General features: G+C 39.2%; 1 protein-coding gene across 1 annotated transcript in view; it reads right to left on the bottom strand.

Moving 5' to 3' along the window:
- The window catches only part of LOC102798502 (contactin-associated protein-like 4), a 155,729-nt gene that overhangs the window by 25,273 nt on the left and 106,924 nt on the right, over nt 1-23,532 (bottom strand). The window contains exons 14-17 of the mRNA XM_087831495.1: nt 20,356-20,518; nt 18,837-18,964; nt 17,286-17,456; nt 8,930-9,148 (exon numbers count right to left, since the gene is read on the bottom strand). Coding sequence (XP_087687621.1) covers nt 8,930-9,148; nt 17,286-17,456; nt 18,837-18,964; nt 20,356-20,518 — 681 coding nt within the window. The remainder of the gene's footprint in view (nt 1-8,929; nt 9,149-17,285; nt 17,457-18,836; nt 18,965-20,355; nt 20,519-23,532) is intronic.

The raw sequence follows: 23,532 nt of genomic DNA on the forward strand, positions 1-23,532 counted from the left end.
AATCAGAAATCTGCTGACTTGATGTTTCTCCCAAAAGTGCATTTTGAGTCACCATTATCTGCTGTTCTTGAGTTTTATGCATATTTTTTCGAGGAAACACATCTTTCGACACAGACGCTCATATTTCAGGACGAACATTTACACAGGATATTTTTCACGTCTATCCAAGCTTTAAGTGCTCCACTCATCTTTGTCACGTCAAAAACCCAAGATGTCGGAAATATCTTACTCCACTTCTGTTTGGCAGCCAAAAGAAAAGCTTTAGTAGCGCTGGGAATTTTTAAATGGCAGTGTGTGAGAGTGAAAGAGGTGACTGTAGCAGTGAGCAGAAAAGCATCCCTGAGGACCACCACCTCTGATCAAAGCAATAAAACAGCAGCAAGGAGAGGTTATTAAAGAACAACCCTCCTACCAGGGAGGCTATCAGAGCGGTGAGGGTTTCCAACAAACATCCTGCCATACAACTTCAGCTCCAACAAGGATTACAGAGTCTTCACATCAAATGGAAACGCTGCTTAAAGAAAACACTTAAAACAGCATAATGAGGGATTTGTGATGTGGGGATCAAAGCATACATCAAAGAATTGAAATGCAGATAAACTCCACCTCTGACCAAAGGAGCAGAGCTACGAGTAAGACCTTCAAGAGAATTTCAGCCTCATATCCATCAAAAATGCATCAGCTCTAACAAGACATTTTCAGTGTCTACTATACGTCTGGATCCTGTGTAATACTGGACACGTGAGACGACATGAGAGTGAATAGAAATTACTTAGTGAAATGGAGATCAAAGCTGATGCGTGTTCAAGCCTGGACATCGAGCTCAACAAGCAAAATGCAGGAAAAAGAAAAGTTAAACTAAGAAGGAGCAAAAGCACAGCACCGCTCTGAGAAAAGACTTAAAATCTCAATATGAAACCAGGATATTTTCTGAAAACACAGATTAAAAACAAACAACCAAAATCAGTATGCTGTAGGATGAGCTGACCCGCACCGCTTGAGCGATGGCGAACAAAACAATCATCAAACACTATATGTGCTGCGTGGGCTGCTTATGCTGCACACATGAAAAGAGCATATAGATAACATGGCAATTGATATACATGTTCAGCCTAAACACTTTACATTTGATGTCTATTCCACCCCTACAATTAAGAGTCTGTAAAGTTGCAATTATAAAAAAGGAAACATACAGTTTTGTTAGCCTGTTTATTCCTTTCTTCACTCATTAACTGTTCCTTATACAACAGTTCCTCAATTTACTCAGTACTGAGAAGAAACTTTCAGATGTTTTTAGATGAGCAAGTATTTACTTTGTACCATCACGGATAAACACTGATTCACAAAATAATCATTGCCACATCTCGAAATTTTGGCAAGATCATTTTTACTCAATAACTGTGTGTGCAAGCTGGAGGGTAAGAATATTTTTATAATCTTTACTGAATAGAACACAGGGGCATATAAAAGCAGAAAAAAGGTAGCATTAAAAAAAACACTGGAAGTAAGGCAATAATCACACATGCCTAGGAACATGTTTGTGGCCCTCTGATAGCTACAGGTTGCTAGGGAAGAATGGTTCATTCCCTGATTGGTTGCCAGTGTTGGGAAGGTTACTTTTAAAATGTATTTCATTACAGAATACAGAATACATGCCCCAAAATGTATTCTGTAACGTATTCCGTTACGTTACTCAATGAGAGTAATGTATTCTGAATACTTTGGATTATTTATCATGCTGTTTACAACTACATGAATGTACTATTGCTGTGATTTATTACTGTTACTGAAGGTCCGCGGCTCCGAACCGTAGTAAAGGGACCTCTGGCTAATATGGTGGGTTCTGTGTCGGCTCGTAGCCGAAAACTAGCTTTACTTTGTTGTCTGGGGTCAACTTTGCTAGCGAGAGACAGAGAGAGGCGTTGAAAGGCTGCTCAAACGGAACTTATTGTTTTTGGAGGAAAACACGAACACGGTGTACAGTCGAGTCTTAATAGCTTACTTACAACTGGGCTCGTCAGGCACTCTTCTTGGCTGCAGTGGTTATTATTATATTTACATGCTTCCAGCTTCCGTTTTTGCTCAATGACAGCTCGTACTTTTCCTTTTTCTCCCTCCCTCGCTCACAGACACATAACGTGTATGGCAGTCCATTCTCCCTGCAGCACGGACTACACTGCCTGTGATGCTACATTCTTTAGAGCTATACCTGTAGCATTCTGCCTATTAGCTTAGCACAACAACAACAAAAAGGCCTCTCTTACCCAGGAAACACGCAGAGAAGGAGCGGCACCCTGTAACCATGGCAACCATAACGCTGCCACCTGGAACAACAGAACGTAGCTGTCAAACAAAACCCAAACAGGCCTGACCGCCACATTATGAAACAGGGAAGTACCGCCGTGTAATCCATTTATTTCAACAAAGTAACTGTATTCTAAATACCACCCTTTTAAACGGTAACTGTAACGGAATACAGTTACTCATATTTTGCATTTTAAATACGTAACGGCGGTACATGTATTCCATTACTCCCCAACACTGTTGGTTGCTAAGTGGTTTCTGGCAGTTGTTATGTGAAACTGGGCACCGAATGGTACACAGTGCTGGACTGAAAACCTCCTTGTGATTGCTTTAGCGGGTTGCTGTGGTGGTTTGCAAGGAAGATGTTGACTCGTGTGCAAAGACTTGAGTCTTGCTGAGCAATGGTTAAAGTGTGAAAAATACAGTGCAAACTACAACTGGAGGCTATGATTTCTCTCCATTTATCCTGCAAAAAAGAAATAAATTCTGAATTCAAGTAAAACAAATGAGAGAGGAAGGATGGAACATAGACAGGGAGAAAATACTGAGCATAATAATTAAACAAATTACCGTTTTGTCTCTTTGGCGGTATATTCAGAAAACAGAAAAGCTCTCCACTTCAGAATTCACTTAAGAAGTCATTAATAAGCAGTTGTTGCCCGGTTCCACTGGCCATAACACTGGCTCCATCATGTTTGACAGATGACGTGGTATGCTTTGGCTCATGAGCTTTTCTCTCTTTGCCCATACTTTTTTTGTATTCTTAGCCTCCTCCTCATCATTCATGAGGGCATCTCCTGAACTTAACAAAGATAAGTCTATCCTCCTAATGAGTGTTTTTAATCTAGCTAGATGGAAATGGAAACAATGGAAATAATTCTTTGATCATCCACATAAGTCTTCAGGCCTTTTGGTGTTCTTGCGCTGGTCATTGCATTCATTCATTTTAGGAATGTATGCAGTGATCAGTTGACCTCTGATAAAACTTTTGCTATCCCTCTTTTTTTTTTCAGCCTAATGATGACTTCCACCTACATGAGCATGTCTTTGGACCTCATATTGAGAGTTCCAGTAAAATGTTATGCAATGCCAGTTCAACACTTTGAATTAACCTCTAATTGTCCATTCCTCTGCTGGAATTACAGTTTACAAATTTTTGTTTTGTGTATAACATTTGTAATGTGAACTCTGATGAACAGGATATGAACAGTCTAGTGAACAATGATTTTTAAAAAAAATTATTTTGTCATCACTGGTTTAACATGCAGGTTGAATATGCCTCGTATAAAGCATATGACTTTTCATAATCAATGTAATCAAATTAGATCAACACATCAGGGTCCCCCGAACCCCCCCCCCCCAAAAAAAAAAAACCCCCACTAAGCTGCGCTTCAAAGGGGATTAGAAGAAAAATAACAACCTTGACTTGACAGGATACCGTGCACACCGCACTGTCTATAATAGGACAATCTAGTGCCAATGCAGCTGCTTTTCGAGGGATATGAAGGGAAGATCAAAGGAATCCTGAAAATCCTTGTAGAGGATGGAGTCTCATCTACACATCCCAGCATGGAGGAATAAACTGTGCACCACAGTTGGTGGATAGTGATGCTGCACAAATATACAAAGGCTCAGCTATCCAAACAAAACAAAACAACTGCTCCTAACCTTCACAAAGGAAGTGATTTCTGCTGAGCTAATTGCCGAGCTCACTTTAAATTGCTGTGTGTGGATTTTTAGCACCTCCAACGCAAACAGCATGCTGGGGATTATAAATCCATGCAAAGCAATAACACGGCTTATTAATCAAGACAATGGAATCCGCTGCCTTATAAAGCAAGGCAGGATTATGGCACATAAGTACAGCATACATTGAAATATGGCTTGTGAATTTATACAAACCAACACAGGAGCTTATAATTTACACAATAGAACAGTTTTGCCTTACAAATGGAGTCTTACAAATACAATTCATGTGGTAAAATGGATTGTAAATGGAATCACGCCCATGCTGAGGCTTGTGAATGCAAATAACTTAATATTCAGCCTTTCATACTATGTGAACAAGGAGGGACGCGGTGAGATACTGACGATGTAGAGAGAAATCTGAACACGGCTTTAAAGTCACCCCCCCGCCAAGACACTAAAAGGGTTACATTTCATATATAGCTTTTACACTTAAAATCTTATTAATAATTGTGGGGATTATTATGAGTGTAATATAGCTGAATGATATCTTTTAAGAAACGTGTTGGATGACATATTACCCTGTAGAGGTTTGATATTTTTAACTTTTAAAGTGAGATAGTTTGGTACAAACTGGGGGGAGGAGAGGTAGAAGTAAGGAGCCACCCAGCTGTCAGGGAGGGCTTAATAAAAAACAAGATATGAGATTACAGCCATGCTGGGAGCTGTGTGGAGGATGTATTTAGGCACCGTGGTGGTGAGAGAAATGCTGACATCAGCTTGTCATGCTGGTGTTTAGCAGCTAATGTTCAGCATCTTAATCGTAGTTTATTAGCATGCAAATTTGCACAAAATTCAAAGTACAGCTAGGGTTGATGGGAATGTCATTAGTTTTATTTATCCATTCTAGCATATATTTACTGATAAACCAAAAAAACTGGACAATATAGTTACAGTTTTGATCTGATGATGGTGATAGGAAAAAAGAAAGGGGCACATGTAAATAAACCGAAATTTTACTGGGAAAAACCCCCCAACAAAATTGAACAATTTATTGAGGGATCTGTATCCAAACCAAATTTTTTAGACATATGTAGACGTGATCCTTGAGGCCTTGCGTAGAAAATCAAACTGGACAGCATGTGTTATTAAGCTGATGCCAAATAGCCCCACAACAGCCTCGAGGCATTCATTTAAATATTACTCAAAATGTGATTTGGGGGGTCTCAAGCCATTCTACTCCTGCTGCTGGTCCCAGGCCCGGATAAATGGGAGGGCTGTGGCAGGTAAGGCATTTGTAAAACCTGTGCCAAAAATGTAGATCCATCCAAGAAAGGGATGGATCAAAAAAATTCAGGTTTGTGAAAAAAAACCCAAAAAACACACACACACACAAAAAAAAAAAAAAAACACGTGAAGAAAAATGTCTCATAAATAAACTGCTGGAAAAGGTGTGCATATCTAAGACCCTGTCACTGATGATAAGCAAAATGTGTTTGCCCTTCAAAAGCAGCGTAAATGAATAAATAAATCTCAACAATTACAAGTCATTAATCAATTTATTTACTTTGGTGCCAAATTATGAGTCTTCTGCTCAACAACATCATTGCTGATATTTAAAACATTAATGCACAAATAAAGCTAATAAAATAAAATATAGAAACAAAAAGAGAACCAACAACAAACCAGGTAATGTAGCTAGCATCCATCCAGGTATTAATTGATGTCAACTGCTGCTATTTTAATTACTGACATAAACTATCAGTATAAACAGTAGAGTATAACTGCTTGCTGTTTAAAGAAAAGCTACAGTATGAACCACCTGTGTTTTTTTTTTTAAATTTACTGTCAGTTTATTGCAAAAGTAATCTTGATGTTCTTTATATTTTAAGAAAAAGACAGCACAGCTTGATCAAGCAAGCACTCTGTGAATGTGGGGATAAAGAACTCCATTTTAACAGGAAGTGACCTCTATCAGAACCACACTCAGGAAAGTGCAACCTTCCGCCATGACTGTGAGGGTGAGGGGTTAGACACTGAAACCTGTTGTTTTTGTAATTATTTCCTCTATTGATGTCTTTGGTTGAGTTACTTTGTTTGAGAGGGACAGGTTGGGTCAGGTGATTTATATACAGCCATAAAGAGATGCTAATTTGAGGAGAATTCATGTGAAACTGACCATGACCATTCGTAAAGAGAGATCACAGACTTTATAGCACTTTAAGAGGCTAACTCATCAGATTTAACAGCCGCTGGAGACAGTGTACAAGTTGCAGAAGAACCATAATATATAGGAAGCAGCAAACTGACAGCAGATATTTTTCTCTGCCACCTGCTGCCTGCTCTGCTTTGTAGGTGAGGCACAGTTAATTTACAAAAAGCCTATTGGTTAAACACATTCAGCCAAACTCCTTGATTTGTCTGTTCTTGTGACCATCAGATAATTTCAGAGTTTGTTGGCTTGTTTCCCCTTCAGTGTGATTACTGATAAGAAGTGAAAGACTAAATATTTACAGAATGATAAGACTTGAATTGTAGAATTGTACTGGCTGTAAGTTAAATAGGGCTGCGGCATTGATGAAGTGCGAAATGAATAACTTAGAGGTTTAGAGTTTTTTGCAGTTTATTTAAAGCTTATTGCTGCAAGAAATCACACCATGGGCTGGCTATATATATATATATATATATATATATATATATATATAGTTGTGATTATTTACTATATAGATAATCACAACTCCCTACTGCATGCTTATTTATTGTGATTATTGTTCAGTGGTCAGAACCATGGCCTCAGCACTTTCATATTCAATATTCAATAATACTGAAGAGCTGGTGGCATCTGGCCAAGAACAGTTTAGCACTCTGTTGTAGAGGATTTCTTGTCCTTTAAAGTAAGACTCTGAAAGAGGAAACCAGACGTGGGACCTGCTTTTGAATCCAAGTCTTTCTCGCAAAATTAGGAGAAAATAATCTGAACAAAGAAAAAAAGATTTGCTTCTCTTGTACTTTTAAAATTTTATTTTTTTTAAAAATCTCACTCACAGTTCATTTGACCTAGAGCCAAGAAGTTGAAAAGTCAAAATTATCTTGTAGATCTCAACTGAGCTCAACTGGTAGAGCTCAAATCAAAAATAGACGGTAAAACCTCTACTTAATCTCTCAACTGGTCCCGGGTGTTGGCTGGGTTTTGGCTTTCATAGACATCCTGCAGTGGAGCTGATAGGCTGCACTTGTGAAACACACTTTAGGGTCAAAAACAAGCATTAGCTTTCTAGGAGCCTCTAAAAACACTCTCTCCCACCAAGTCAGCTTTTTAGAAATGATCAGGCAACAGGATTTATATAAACAGTAGTAAAAAAAATGTGGACTACTAATCTTTAAAATTTATTTTTCCACCCAACGTTAGCTTAGAAGCCAAAAAAACAAGGCTTGTATAGGCTTTGATGGTGCAGTAGTCAGCATCTTTCCTTGGCCCTCTCTCTCTGGAGTTGGCATCTACTGCTTGCACCTGTGAGGGGTTTCTCCAAGTTTGCACGTGAGGTTAACTGGTGCTTCTAAATCTGTGGTGTGGATGTGAGATAGATGATAATCAGAGTCAATGAAGAAGTGTGTGTGGAAAAAAAAGCACCATGATTTTTTAAATCGTTAAGAATCCAGATACTGGTTGAAATATTGGTTTAAAAAAAAGCTCTTGTTTTTGGTTCATTCATATTCCTTTAACTTAGTTTTATTATATATATTTTCTAAAGGTAATCAGGACCCCCTGAGTGGATCTATTCACCGTCTGTTTGAGAGCCTCTACAGGAGCAACTGCACTGTTTATACGGGGTATCAACAAACGAACACAATAAAAGTCTCTGGTTCCAAACAGCAGCTGGGCATTTTGGTGTCTGTGAAAAATGGCTCGACGAAACCAACAGAATTGTTTTTTATTAATAATTAATCCTCAGGGATGTTTGAAAGAATATATATATCAGCACAATTTAATTCTGTGTGGGGTTTTTTCCTCGTAAACAATAGAACTTCTTTGTTAGATTGGATATTTGCCAGCTAAACACTCCAATAAAATGGTCTGTGCACTGTATCTATTATTCTGCACCTGGCCTAAACGTCGGAAAGACACACAACAACCATTCTGCAAAACACAACAAAAATCCTAACTATCAGTGCTTCATCAACGCTAACATGCATTACTAATTAGTGTTCGGCTTAATGTGCTGAACACAAATTTTTACTGTTCATTAAGGTTAAATTTGTGGATGATGAACCAACAAATAAATCCAGAAAACGCCTGAATTTAACAAACTATAGCGAGAACAAAAACACAACAGCAACAAGAACACAAAAGCACTCAAGAATGAATTAAAACTCAACAGCTGACTATTTAATGCTACACATGCAAATACGAGTCCGTATTTTTTCCATATTTTACTTTTTTCCGTCTCTGCAATGCCGACTGTAACCTACGGGTTCCAAACATTTAAAATAAAGCTAAAAGTTGAGGTAGCTCTACTTCCTGGCACAGATGGCTATACGAGCTACCGTGAGAATGAAATGTTCTAAACCAAAGCCTTTGGGAACCAGAAATAGCCCTGTACAGCACAACAATTCCTACAGTGACATCTGATGTGAACTTAAGTGGGAAGCACAGAGTTACACTACGGGGACACGGAGGAAAGAAAAGGACTAAAAGCTAAAAGCAGACTTTAGAAGGAGCAGTACAGAAACACTGAGCTGAACTACTGTTCCCCGGAGAACAAAGAAGATATTGTCTGAGATATAGACTGCGTATATTATATTCTAAAGAAGTGCAGGGGAATATATGGAGACAGTATTCCTTAAACAAAAGAGACATTAAAAAAAAAAGACACCAAAACCAGCAGTACTACTATTAACAAACAAAAACTGTGTGCAAATGCATCCATGTCATTCTCACCTATGAACAGCTGGCTGTTGAGCTGCAGGTGGAAGTGTCCGTCAGCTGGCGCCTCCTGCGTGGCGACAGGAAGTTCATCCAGTCGAAGCGACGCTTCCTTGACGTTCCGCTCAGCTCGGACTCGATGCCACCGGTTGTCATTCAGCGGGACGCTTGACTCGACACGAACTTCCAGCGGGCCGTTACCAACATCAAAGGAGAAAACCACCTGAGTGGAGGCTGAAAAAGTAGCAAGAGACAGGAAAACAGCGGGATTTCATTAACTGATTAATAGAACGCTTTTTAATAATAATTATATGGATCGTTATATAAATTAAATCACAAAACTCATAGGCTGTTAAATTTAGACTGATTATTTTGTGATAAGAGTCTTTTAGTATTCTGTATAAATGACCTTAAGCTTTAAGAGGGTCCTCCTTTTAAAATAAAAAAACAACAACAATTCATTAGAAACAACCTCATATTAATTAAGAAGCTTTTAGTAAATACTAACAAATTAAAATCTGTGTATTTCATTGTGCAACTCTCTATAGCGGGGGTCTCAAACTCGCGCCCCAGGGGCCACTTAGGGCCCACATCACCCCTACTTTCAGCCCGTATATTGATATGAAGAAATATAATGTAATTTGACCCTTGAAGTTACTTTTTTTGTTAGGGAGGATTTGTTTATTGTTGTGTGCAATGTTAAAACAAGTTCTTTACAGAGCAAAAATGATTTAATATGACGGCAATATGAGCAGAGAGCACAAACATGTTGAGGGTTTGGTTGTGTTAGTTCAGTGAGGGAATTAATTAAAAGAAAACAATTTTCACTAGTAGTCAGAAACTAATGTGTACACTCATGTCTGCATTTTTATTTTGTTAAATACGAACAAAATTGTGCTTCCATGTTCCTGGCCAGAAAGACAGCACCAATTTGTTTATTTGGTAGTTCAATGAAAGGCTTCAGTTAGTTAAAAGTGAGAAAAATAAATTGTGTTCACGCTTACAGTTTTGTCATGTTATACAATTTGAAATTTGAAAAAAAGCAAACAAAACACTTCATTTTCTGAAATATTTGTGGGTGTTTTCTTGTTTTCCTTTGAAGTACTTGAACACTAAAGTGGCCCTCACATGACACGACAGTGCCTGCAGTGGCCCACGGCTCATTTAAGTTTGAGAGCTCTGCTCTATAGTATACTGTAGTACTTACAGGTATTTTATCTGTATGTTAAAGTGACTGTGGAAACACTTCTCTTTTGGAAAAATATGTCAGATATCACATTCTTAAAACTATCAATAAACTATATGGATTCAACACACAGACACCTGCCAAAATACAGTACTTATATTTTACTCACCAAAACTAGAATACCCAAAAGTACAACACTAATGTTTTGGAGGGGCTGTCACCACCATACAGCAGGCTTTTGTATTTGTTAACTAATTCAATAAAAAAATGTTCTAGAAGGCATAAATCAGGTTCAGCTGCCTGTCAATCAACGCTAGCATGCCCCCAATTCACATATTCCAAAGAGTGGCTCAATAAAAGTCACCCAATACAGTAACATTATACAGGCAAAAGTATTAGGCCACACCTCGGTCACAGTCTGTCCAACAACCTGCAGAGACCATCTGTTGTACATCTATCAGCCAGCTGCAGGAAGCAGTGAAGTTAGAATATATAGAGACTAGGGGTGCAACGATACTCGTATCGATATTGAACCGTTCGATACAGTGCTTTCGGTTCGGTACGCATATGTATCGAACAATACAAAATTTTTAATTTATTTTATCAACTTTTCTTCTGACGATGCTGTCTGTGTTGAGCGCTCAGTGGATCTGCGTTCGACTACTCCGCCTAGGCTGCACTGTCGAGCGCAGATCCACTGAGCGCAGCACAAGCTAGCAAGACAGAAGCTAAGCTCGTTGCAACATGGCAAATTGAACCTCCCCCACCCTTATTCAGATCTGGCCTTTGGAACTATTTTGGTTTTCATGTGAAGTATGACCCTGAAGGTAAGCGCGTCATGGACAAAAGTATGCCACAGTAACAGTATGTCGGATGTGCCACGCAATGCTCAATTACATGTGTGGGAACTACTGTTAGCGCAGTTAGCTCATTAACGTGTTGACGGCATCCAGCTGAAGCACGGGGCGATCCGCGGTAGCTCGTTAACAGAGATTTGCCGTGTTGTGGCGTTAACGTCATTTCAGATTAACGCTGACAGCACTAGTGGGAACACAATGAATATGACTGCACATTTACGCCGACATCATCTGAGTGCAAAAACAAGTGGAAACAGACAAAAACAACAAGCACGCATGCTACAAACTTTACCCGAGTCATTTAGACAGCCGTTAGCACATGATTCTCCTTATGGAGACCTGATATGTTTAATATGCTGCTGAGAATATAGCCCAGAAGAAGCGTATAGTATAGCTTTTATTTTGGAAAGAGCCATTTCTCTGTAATAAACTTTCTTTTCCAAAGATGAGTGATTTCTCAATCAGATAGATTTATTTTTTATTACTTTGTTGTTTCAGCAACATTAAATTTAAAAACTGTACTTTTGAGTTAAAATATATATTTATAATTTTAATAAATGACAAGTTTAAAAAAGCATGAACATTTTTTTGTATCGGAAAAATATCGAACCGTGACACCAAAGTATCGAACCGAACCGTAAATTTTGTGTATCGTTGCACCCCTAATAGAGACCTGAAGTGAAACTGAGTGTTTGCCTCTACTTTTCATGCTGTATTGTTTTAAATCTTTTTCTTCTCAAGTCAAATTCAAGATTTTTCAAGTTTCTCCAATTCTTGGTAAAGTTGCTGTCACTCCCTTCCCTATTCCGGTCCATTTGCCAACCAATCAGCATTTGACCGACGCATCAGTCATCCACGGCCCAACGTACAGATGGGGTTTTGGAGGATGGCCTGGGAGCACATTTGTAGTGGGTGAAAGTGCCACTGCAAACAGAAACACGTATGCAGACGAACACGTTTGGAGTATCATAAATTATACATTATGGACTTTGAATTCAGGTGTTTTTAATTCTACTGCCACAGGTATAAAAAAATGAAGCACCTTGCTCTCCAGTTTGTCTTCATAACCATTTGTGAAATAAAGGATTTTCTATACTGTAACAGGATTCTACTGTTGCAGCAAGTTACTTTGTGAAATTTCTTTCCTTCTAGATATCCACTGATCAACTGTAAATTATATTATTGCAAAGTGGGAGTGTTTAGTAACCATAGCAACTGTGAAAGCCATGAAGTGGGAGGTCATGTAAAGTTACAGAGCGGTGTCACTGTTTGCTGATGCACATAGTGCGTAACACTCAGGTTTTTTTTTTTCAAATGACTTGATGGAGAACGAACACACACACAGTATGGCTATATTGTGATGAAGCAACTCACAGATCTATATATATATTAGGGGTGCAACGATACTCGTATCGATATCGAACCGTTCGATACAGTGCTTTCGGTTCGGTACGCATATGTATCGAACGATACAACATTTTTAATTTATTTTATCAACTTTCCTTCTGACGGTGCTGTCTGTGTTGAGCGCTCAGTGGATCTGCGCTCGACAGTGCAGCCTAGGCGGAGTAGTCGAACACAGATTCACTGAGCGCAGGGCAAGCTAGCTAGACAGAAGTTAAGCTCGTTGCAACATGGCAAATTGAACCTCCCCCACCCTCATTCAGATCTGGCGTTTGGAACTATTTTGGTTTTCATGTGACGTATGACCCTGAAGGTAAGCGCGTCATGGACAAAAGTAAAACAGTATGTTGGATGTGCCAGCAATGCTCAATTGGTGGGAACTAGTGTGTTAGCGCAGTTAGCTCGTTAATGTGTTGACGTCTTCCAGCCCCACTCATGAGGCGATCCGCGGTAGCTCGTTAACGGAGATTTGCCGTGTTGTGACCTTAACGTCATTTCAGATTAACGCTGACAGCACTAGTGGGAACACAACCAATATGACTGCACATTTACTCCGACATCATCCTAGTGCAAAGACAAGTGGAAGCAGACAAAAACAAGCACGCATGCTACAAACTTTACCCGAGTCATTTAGACAGCCGTTAGCACATGATTCTCCTTATGGGGACCTGATATGTTTAATATGCTGCTGAGAATATAGCCCAGAAGAAGCGTATAGTATAGCTTTTATTTTGGAAAGAGACATTTCTCCATAATAAACTCTCTTTTCCAAAGATGAGTGATTCCTCAATCAGATACAGGGCTCGCAAAATCGCTAGCCCGACGTCCTGGGGCTTTTTTCCAGTCGGGCTACCAAAATCTATCTCTGCCCTGCCCGTCGGCCTATCGTAGGAAGGAAAAATATATGTCAATGCTTTTGCATTCTTTCGGAAATGTAGCTGGGTAATTATGTCATTGGCATCGGCCACTGTCAATATGTGACATACTGAAATCGCGTTTGAATTTGCGCTTGTTTTTTGCTTTCACCTTGCAATCGCGTGAACTGTGTATAGAAAGCGACAGTACTGATTGGTGAGTGATGATAATTTGCGCACCAATTCCTCTGACATCGTCTTATCAATCGTTAGCTTACTATGCAAACATGACAAGTGAAATCTCCCGCAGCAAGCTTAAACATGTGAGAGGTTGATCGCGCAGAGAATCGCTGAGCGTTATGTTAGTGCGTGTGTAAAAGCAGCAGGATATATATTTTAGTTCTGCTGAGCCAAATAAGACAGGTCAGGGTGAAGAAGTGACAAAACGGAAAGGTTATGACAAATCAGACTATAAGGCAAAAAGAAAGTGCAGCTTTATGGTTTCATGGACAAAAGAATTTCTGTGGCTGCAATATGACGAGCTAAATAACCAGGGCTGCACATAAGTGGTCCGCAGGTGCGCATTCGCTGTCAAAATAAAAACCCGCACAAGATAAGAAGTTGCAACGCGTGTTTGCGTACATAAGATTTTAAGGAAGAGGACAGACATTTGTTTAGAACTCTTAAAGATGTCGAAGAAGCTCCTTTAAGCAATTACTGTGATGTTCCTCCACCTCCAAAGAAATGTCAGAAGGAGTCCGAACCACAAAAGAAGCGCGTATTCTCGGAAAAGTGGTTGCAGGAGGTGAGCTGGCTTCAAACAAATGATGAACGCACAGAGATGTGGTGCAGAATGTGCCGTGAAAATTTAATAAATGACAAATTAATAAAAAGGCATGAACATTTTTTTTGTATCGAAAAAATATCGAACCGTGACACCAAAGTATCGAACCGAACCGTGAATTTTGTTGTATCGTTGCATCCCTAATATATATATATATGATATATGAAATAAAGGCTGTAACTAAATCCTAGCTGGCTGATAAATCTATAGTGTCATGGTATAGATCATCCTTTCACCAAGCTCTGACAGAAACCATGGAAGCAGTTTTGGTAACACTGAGCAGGAAGTGAAAAGTCTAATCACATTTTAAAGTGCTGCACCTTTTTGCACATCCGCGAGAAAAAAAGCTTCCTGCGGTGTTCATCCGAACAAAAAGACATGATGGCAGTTGTGTAACAAACTCTCATCCTTCATGGTTTGGAAGGAGAAGATGTATTACTCTGTGAGCACAGAACAAGATGAAACAATATCCTGCAGTGACTTCATTTAGAAATTGTTCTCAGGCCCAGCTGCAGCGTTACAGAGTGATCTGAGGCAGCTGCCAACAAAGCAACACTGTTCAGATCTGAAACAACCTCGCTGACAGTGATTTCCCCGAGGAGAAAAGCTGTTGCTCCAGCACTGTCCCTGTATTCAGCTGTGTATGTGTCCCTTTAAATCTATTTTTTAGGAAAATGCAAAAAGCAGTGCAGCGATAACACTGCAAACTAACCTCAAACTAAACTGACTATAAAACTGGCTCATAAATGTGTACCTGTCACTTTGCTGCACTGCAGTCAGTGCTGTAGGCAAAGTAATGAGCATCCATGAGTGTAGTTCTGCTATTTCCTAAATGACACTATAGAAAGTATATAGAAGATGGACACATGACTTAAACATGCACTCTGTCTGATGGCCAGCGTGGAGTGACACTTCTGAGTTTAAAAAGAAACAGATTTCCAGACTCAAAAGACATAAACACTTACCTAATCAACTTTTTTTTAGTTTAAACTCTTAGGGTACACTCATTCTGTAAATCAGGGTTCCCATTAGATGGGGGAAAAGAAGAATTTCAACTTATCAGTTCAATCAATTCTCTTATTGATTCCCACTCGGTTCACATTGGTACTAGTGATGGTAAATTTGATTCTTTTTACTGAATCGGGTTTTAATGAGTCACTCACCAAAGTGAATCGGATGTTTTGAGTCATTTGATTCACTGAGTCAGTTGACCAGAGAGTGCAAAAAATTTACATTTTCACTCAAACTTAATTTGTTTCTCTTTTCATGTAAATCCCACTGCTAAGATGAATGAATCTTAAAAAAACAACTATTTTATAGAGCAAAAAAGAGCAAAAACATTTCTAAAATTAAGCAATTTCCTATCAAAATTGCTTAATAAACATTTATTTTGTTTATTTGTATTTTATTAGTATTTTCCTTAAATGTGTTAAATATATATTTTCTCATCTAAATGTCCACTGAGCTGTGAGCCAGGGGGCGGTAATGCACCTTAACATTGGTTGCCAACCAAGAAGAAGAAGAAGCTGTGAGCCAGGAGGGAGGGGGTGAGTGAGTGAGTGAGTGAGTGATTCGTTCGCTCTATGATTCAGCACAGGAGGGAGGGGGTGAGCGAGTCCTGAGTGATTCGCTTACGCTTACGATTCAGCACAGGAGGGAGGGGGTTAGTGAGTCCTGAGTGATTCGCTTATGCTTACGATTCAGCACAGGAGGGAGGGGGTTAGTGAGTCCTGAGTGATTCGCTTATGCTTACGATTCAGCACAGGAGGGAGTGGGTTAGTGAGTAAGTGAGTGATTCGTTCGCTCTATGATTCAGCACAGGAGGGTGGGGGTGAGCGAGTCCTGAGTGATTCGCTTACGCTTACGATTCAGCACAGGAAGGGAGGGGGTGAGTAGGTCAAATGTGCTGTTAGCATGTTAGCAGAGCGATGCTACTGTGAACTGAGGAGCTATTTTCTTGATGTGAGCTTCTACTCAGGGTTTTTTCTTCCAGTTCAGAGCAGAAATGCTTTTGTTGAGAAACTGGCTGTTGGAATTAGTTTGCTAACAGCAACAGGGATGAGTCAGTGAGTTAGTTGGGCTTGTGAATCATGATTCACGAGTCAGTAAAGTGATTCTCGAGTATTGAACGATTCGTTCACGAATCGAACATCACTAATTGGTACCAATCATCTATCGCCACCATTGCTAAACAGCAAATCAAAGACATTATGTGCATACAAATTAATTGCTGTGTGGCTTTGTCTCATAATTACTATTTAACAATATAAACCTACAGGCTACAGTTCACTCAGCTTTAACATCACACATGTATTCTTGGCTACTTAGCATCAGCACGCTGTCTGTGCAGATGTTAGCAAAGCGCCAAAGCTGTGTTAGCAGCATAATGGAGTTGTTTCTGTAGATGCATTTTCAACTTTACCATCACATTCTTGTCCTTTTGCACAATAAAAAAGTGATGTCCATAGCCATGCCAAAGACTGCCACAATTCTCTTCTTCTGGCTTCCTCTGGCTAAATGTCTCCATTAAATTAAATATTTTCAAAAACGATTATTCATTAAATATTAAGTTGCTAGAAGATTCTGCAGGTAGCACAGAAAGCTAGCATTTAGAAATGAAAATTTCAAAAGTAAAGAAGAGAAACACCCTTTAGCCATGCTATGACTGTTGATGCTACACATTTTGTCCACCAGAGGGCGCTCTGCAGCGTCCCTGTTGGCAGCAGTTCTTTGGGCCACAAACCCAGCCTGCTGATCTAAGCAGAGTTGGGCAGAACATAAACAAATAAAGTGTTAGCTTATTTTTGTTTGGAATTAAAATTCCTGCATGTAAGGTTGAGTTCAGGTACTCGACTTTATCCCGAACTGTTGGCATGATGATTGTGATGATTCAGATATCGTCATTATTCGGTTTCCTGCAGCTAGGTTTGACGGTGTCCCGGAAGAATCGAGGGTAACGTTGCAGCAAACCATTGCCAAAGTTACAAATGGTGTCCTTGCGTCAACTTAATGTAGCTTGTTTGCATTCAGATTGTGCAAGACACAGAAAGATACAGTGATGTTTTAAAAATGTAATATTTGTGCCTACAGGACAGTATTGACACAGATAAAGTCTTTAACCTCTGGGTTTACACAAATCCAGATTAAAACTTTAACTTCCAGGTTTTAGTGACACATCGCTCTAATCCTCATTAAATTGGTGCCCTCAAGCTCCTACAGTACTCACAGCTCAGTTCGATGCGAATGAAGTCTTTGATGCCCAGGTTTTCCAGGAACACACCAGAGGAGCCCGTGGTTTTAAAAAGGAAGGAGATGTCGGCGCTCAGCTCTCCATGGAAGGTGGGGAAGTGCAGGTACGACGTCTCCTTGTCGAAAAATGCGGCATTCCAGAAGTTCTCTAAGAAGCATGATAAAAACTTTGTGTCATGAACATTAAATGTAGCTCATAACACTTATTTATCAATGTTGTGAAGCATTTACACAGTGACTGGAACAACAATCAATGAAAAGAAGAACAAAGTCGGTGCGATACTTTGACTTTGATTTACCTTGTATTTTATTCTTAATGAGAAGCAGTTAACAGAGAATAAAGACTTAAAAGGAAACATGGATTAGTAACAGTTATGTTAGTGATAGCTAGAAGGAGGAGGAGGTGCTGAACCCATAAGAATCCATTTAATTCATAATTAATTAAACATTAGACACATAATCGTTTTTTCTAAGCTTGATACTTAATAAAAACTTCTAGTCTATTTTTTTTTAATTTAGTACTCAGCATCTTTTTCATCAAGGAAATGGCATTACTTCCATAATTCATAGATCTGTGTCACATGACTGAGATCTCAAGGGAAAGTTCCAACAAGCTGCCCAAAATGGGCCACAAGCTTGTCAACCTTCTGTTTCTGTTCACAAACATCTGACCTCCTCTAAAAAGCAGGGAAACAAACGTGTTTGAATAGACTTTCTGAATTTCTAAAAAGAGCAAAGTCCAAGTCAGAGCATCATGATGTTTAAAAATATCTTGTAGACAAATCATATCTGTAACCTGCTTCCAGGATCAAAGTGTACAATAAAACAGACTGCTTTATGTATTTCCTTTCGTGATTGGTTAAAAATGTCACCATTTCAGAACGGTGAAGACCATGAAATTCTCCAGTGTCAAAGGTTAGGCTTTGATTAAAATGGGACATATCCAGTTGGAATAGATGTTTAATCCCAGTGAAACTTGTCCAAACCAATGAAATCATCGTTAAGCCCTTCCTACCAACTGTCCAAACTGATGAAATCATCGTTAAAACTTGTTCAAAGCTGTCCAAACCAATTAAGTAGATGGTTAACTTTTCAGAAACCAGTCCAAATTAATGCATGACCACAACTTAACTCGTCTAAACCAATGATATTGATGCTTAACACCTCCAAAAACACTGCCCAAATTCAGCATTTAAACGAATTAAAATACATGGGCTGTTAAATGGTTAAGCTTTAATGCTGCTCTATTCTACAGTTTGCAGACAGGCATACTTGTGCAATGTGGACATTTGGTATGGCAGATTTAGGACAATGACGGCAAGTCATTAGTGCATATTATTTAACAACCATCCAGTATTTTGGCTAAACAAACCTGTTATAAAAAACAACTGGCAGGCAGCGATAGAGAGCTTTGTTTTGCCTTCCAGGTGGTCATTTATATAATGATGTGTGGTCACATAAAACCTATAAATAGGATGGTTTTTGTCAGCTTTCCGTCTGCTGTAACCAAGCAGTTATGGAGACTTACTGTCTCCATGGCAACGGAGTGGTCCCACCCGGTAGGCAGCCTCCGACCCTGGCCTCTGGATGTCACCCAGCACCAAAGACCTAACCGGGAGGGTGTCCTTATGTGTCAGAAGGCCTGAGTCTTCAGTCCTGTAAAGAGGAAGATGAGAAAGGAAGCAGAGATGGAGAAAAGTAAGCAGGGAGAAGGAAAAGGTGGTGAGAGATTGAGAGAGAGCAGGAGACAAGGGAGAGAAGAAACACATGAAGAATGATTAGGAAGGAAAACGGGAAAGAAGAGGAATCGATGAAAAAGGAAGTTGGAGTAGGAGCAAGAAAAATGAGGAGAGAGGGAAGAAGATGAGAAAAACCATGAAAAAGGACAAATTACTTTTTATTGGGATTAACTGCTTTGACATGTATGCTAATTAGGCTAATTTGCTTGCATAAATCTCCAAGCAAATGGCACTGCTGAAAAAAAGTCTAGACTGCTGTAATAATCTGCCACAACCTGTTTTATGTGCAAGACAAATTTTCAAGAAGACAATTTAACAGCGAGACAGATCGTATCATATCCAACCTGACACTCAACACTCCATCTCCGCCAGTTTCTGTGACAGCCTTTTCCAAAAGCGCTCTCCAGACAGACAGCCGAACGAGCAGCGCCGTCCGTTTACACACGTGTTCAGATAATCTACAAGACAGTTTCGCTGTCAGGTGAGAATTTTATCCAAGACTGGAAATGAGTGGCATACTCGCAAAGCAGATCTGTGAAGCCTGTGTCTGCGCTGAAAAGCTTGACAGCGAGATGAGAGAAAGTAGAAGGTGAAGTGTGATGAAAGTAGCAGGATTGTTCACAGCACGAAGAACGGTAAGTAAAGAGCAATAATTTATTACTCTAGGCTAGAAAGTCTGTTTCTCCGCGTATTCAAAAACAAGTCATATTCAAAATAATTAATCCCACAATCTGAAAGGATTAACACAAGAATTTGATCAGAAATAAATACCTGCCTACTTTAGTGTTTTCTTTTATCTTTTAGAAATTACAGCTTTTGGTGTACCTACGTTTTTAAATGCATGGGAGGTAACCTGAAAAATGATCATACAAACTCTAAATCTAAGCCCAAAAGAGAGAGCACATACCTAATACCTGCTGATGCTGCATTTTTTAAATTACAGGTAGAGAGCTGAGTGTGCTACTGAGAGCCAAGACTCTGCAGGTTTTGTTTTACAACCCAAACTCCACCTGTCTGATTAGCAGAGAAGACTTCATTAGCAAACTCACTCGCTGAGTTGATTAGTTAGACAAAAAACCCTGCACACTGGCATGTGGTTGGTAAATAATTCATTCCAGTACAAACAAATCACTAACAAACCAAAAGTTACCGCAGAGAGGAGGAAACCCCTCAAACTAGAATGGATCATTAATGTTGGACTGTAGCAGGGCTACCATAGTTTAATTTATGAAATAATGTTGAGAGAGCAAACTTGGCATGAAATGAACAAAGCAATAATAATGCCTATGAATTTTTAAAGGTCAGTACCACTCCAGGCGATCTGCATCACAGTTGCAGTAGTGTTGTAGATCCACGCAGTCGCCCTGCAGGCCGCAGGCACACTGCTGGCTTCCTGGATGAGCTCCTCCCCAGTAAGTCTGGACTCGACCTTGACCTGGACCGCCGAGCCACCAGCTAAATGGAGAGCCCTCTGAAACACACAATCATGTTCATGTGTAGCTTCAACATAATTTTTTTTACTACTACAACTTCTATTATTATTATTATTATTATTGTTATTATTATTATTATTAAATAACACCAACTAAGGAATCCTTAAATGTTTATCCTTCTACTTCTTTTTACCTATTGCTGAGTTAAAAACCGTGACGCAATCAAAAGGCTAAATTAAAAATATTTAATTGAGATGGACAGCCAGGGATTTCCAGCGACTGGCTCGTCAGTCGCATGGATGTCTCATTATGAGCCAGTTCATTTCAGTCTTGCCAAACAGCCATACACAAACCCATAGATGCATGCTAACACATCATTAGCATATAAGTTCTTTATTTTGAGTGGAGACACAAAGTTCATCAAACTGTGAGGAGATTGCCGCATAATGTTCTCAACAACAAACCTAATCGAACCTAAATCATCCCGACTCTGCTGAACGAGAACATTTTAAAGACACCCATAAATCAAAGTGGTTAAAGTTAAAGTTATGCAGATCTCAGATCCAGCTCCAAGCCAGCAGCCTCGGTATAAGCAAAGAATCAAAGCAGCTATCAGACACATTATGGAGAGTTGTTACGTAAATCTGTTGCACCTGCTTTTGTTTGGTAAGGTAAAATGTGTTGGGTAAAGGTGGTTCAATAGCAGCTCCTCTTCAGCTAATTGTTTTCACTTCTACCACCAGTAGCATTTTGTTTTCAATTGTTTCAGTGAGAGAAGATCCTGTGATTTACTTGAAGTTTTGGAGGAAACTGTAAAGTTGAACTTTTTTGTAATTGTGAAAATAATATACTGCATAGAGTAACAGTTTAGTTTTCTTTGTATATCCTGTCAATTATTGTTCTGATAAGGAAAATTGGTATTGGCTAAAATCCATATCCTCAATTCAAAGATAAAAATCATAATCGGCCAAGAAAAATTCACTCAGTGCATCTCTAATATCTAAACTACAGCTAGACTGCTTACGCATTGGGAAATGTCAAAGTCTTTCATTTCATAACTGGTATAATTTTCCTACACTAACAGATATTCTTCCTGTCAAATCAAAGAAATGTTTATCTTTATTCTCAAAGACTGAGCACATCTTATTTAACTTCAGCCTGCTGCTCTCAGTGCCAGCCCAAATTAGCTGACTGCAACTGATGCACTTCTGCAGATCCTTTACTCAAACCTCAGGAAATATCAGAACTCTCACTACAGCATGCGTGCCTTCTAAATGCAGGCTTTTTACTTTTAATTTACCATCAATCTAATTCCTCCTTTTAAAAATAATCTTCAGAAAACCTGTGGAGCTTCCAATGCTTGAAACAGACAAATCTCTCTCTTACAACTGTTTTCACTGATTTCAATAAACGGAGCCTAAAAAAGAAGCAGGAGATGGAAAGACAAGGTTCTGCATTTGGAAACTTGTAGAGGGTGTTTTTGGTCAAATTAAATTGTATATTTTTGTTCCTATGTAAGTGTCCGGTTCTATAAAATCAAGAAATTCAAAATGAAACAACAACAACTAGACTGATTATTTTGTGACAAAAGCATTTTACTATTCTCTGTAAATGACCTTCAGCTTTAAGGGGGATCCTCCTTTAAGAAAAAAAATCTCTTTTTGAGACAAGATTGTTAGATTTATTAGCTTTCTTTAGTTTTCCTAGAATTCTGGAGCATCTGCAAGCCGCTTTGTCACCCAGCAGCACCATTAGCGTTGCATGACTTAGAGTCATGTCTGCTGTCATTGATATCTGCTCTGTTCTGCAGGGAACTGTCTTATTATTGGTCTCCCAGCCTAAGTTTTTCCATGTAAGTACATATAAGCGCAGGAGGTGTGAACATATTGGTGGGAAAACCCTAGAAGAGAGTCAGCAAACATAAATTACAGCAGAAAAAAAAAAAAATCTCACTTTATTTAAATTATACTTTTTTATTTAAACACTGCTGTGAGAACAGCCTTGACCTGTACCAGAATCCCCTGCAGTCATTTGACCAATCGAATGACTGTAGAATCGCTTGCAGTCATTTGATTGGTCATTTTAAACCCACTAAGTATTATGTGGGAGTTGTAACGTCATGAATTATTTCAAACTTTTAAAAGAAAACTGAGTCTCAAATTTTTAAGCACAATTTTCAAATGCAGGCTAGGATGTTGCCATTTGTACAACACATACCTTATTGCGCTTTCTTTGGATGCCATATTGTGCCCAAGATGGATTGGGCTGTGAGAAAATAGAGTGCGGCATGGAAAGAGCCCACATGATCCTCCAAAGACAAAGCTAGTGTTTGAGGCGGAGGGATGCTTGCCAGCTTCTAACCCTAACACTGAATATATTGTTTTTCATATTGAGGACGATGACAGTATAAGCTGAAATATGTATTTCACATTTTGAGAGAGTGTAGGTGGAGAGATGGCGAGAGGGTGATTGGAGATGTCTCTGCTGAGTCAGCACTCCTTTATTTTTCCCAGGGAGTGCCAGAGAGCTTATAATGGAACTTCTATTTCTCCGCTCGTTCTTCCTTTTCGACCACTTTCCCCACTTTCATCCATCATTCTATTACCCACCAGACCAAAAGTTTCTTCAAGGCTGAAATCTTTCCCTTATATACTCCATTATAGGTCCTGAGTTGATAAAAACTTTCAAGACTTCCACTGATCTGCATTGGACAAGTAGCAATCAAAAGACAAAACTAAACTGTTTATCTGGTTAGCTGAGACACCTGACAGACATTTCTGAGGGTCAGTCGGCTTCGTTACTACAGGCTGACATTTCTTGACCACTTTTGGGTTGTTGAAAGGACAAAACTCAAAGGACTTCTTCTAAGTAAGTTTGAAGTCCACATGTGAGCAATATTTTACATTTTCTTTCTTAACCCTCTCAAGGCAGGCGTTGCAGATTTGCAACAGTTAAAAGCTAACAACCTGATTACCCCACATACATATTTTATGAGTTGTTTTTACTCAGAAGCACCACTGTAGGTATTCTTTTGTGCATTAGCAACAAAAAC

This window comes from Neolamprologus brichardi, chromosome 18, assembly GCF_056152115.1.
Source record: "Neolamprologus brichardi isolate AB-2024 chromosome 18, ASM5615211v1, whole genome shotgun sequence".
NCBI lineage: Eukaryota > Metazoa > Chordata > Actinopteri > Cichliformes > Cichlidae > Neolamprologus > Neolamprologus brichardi.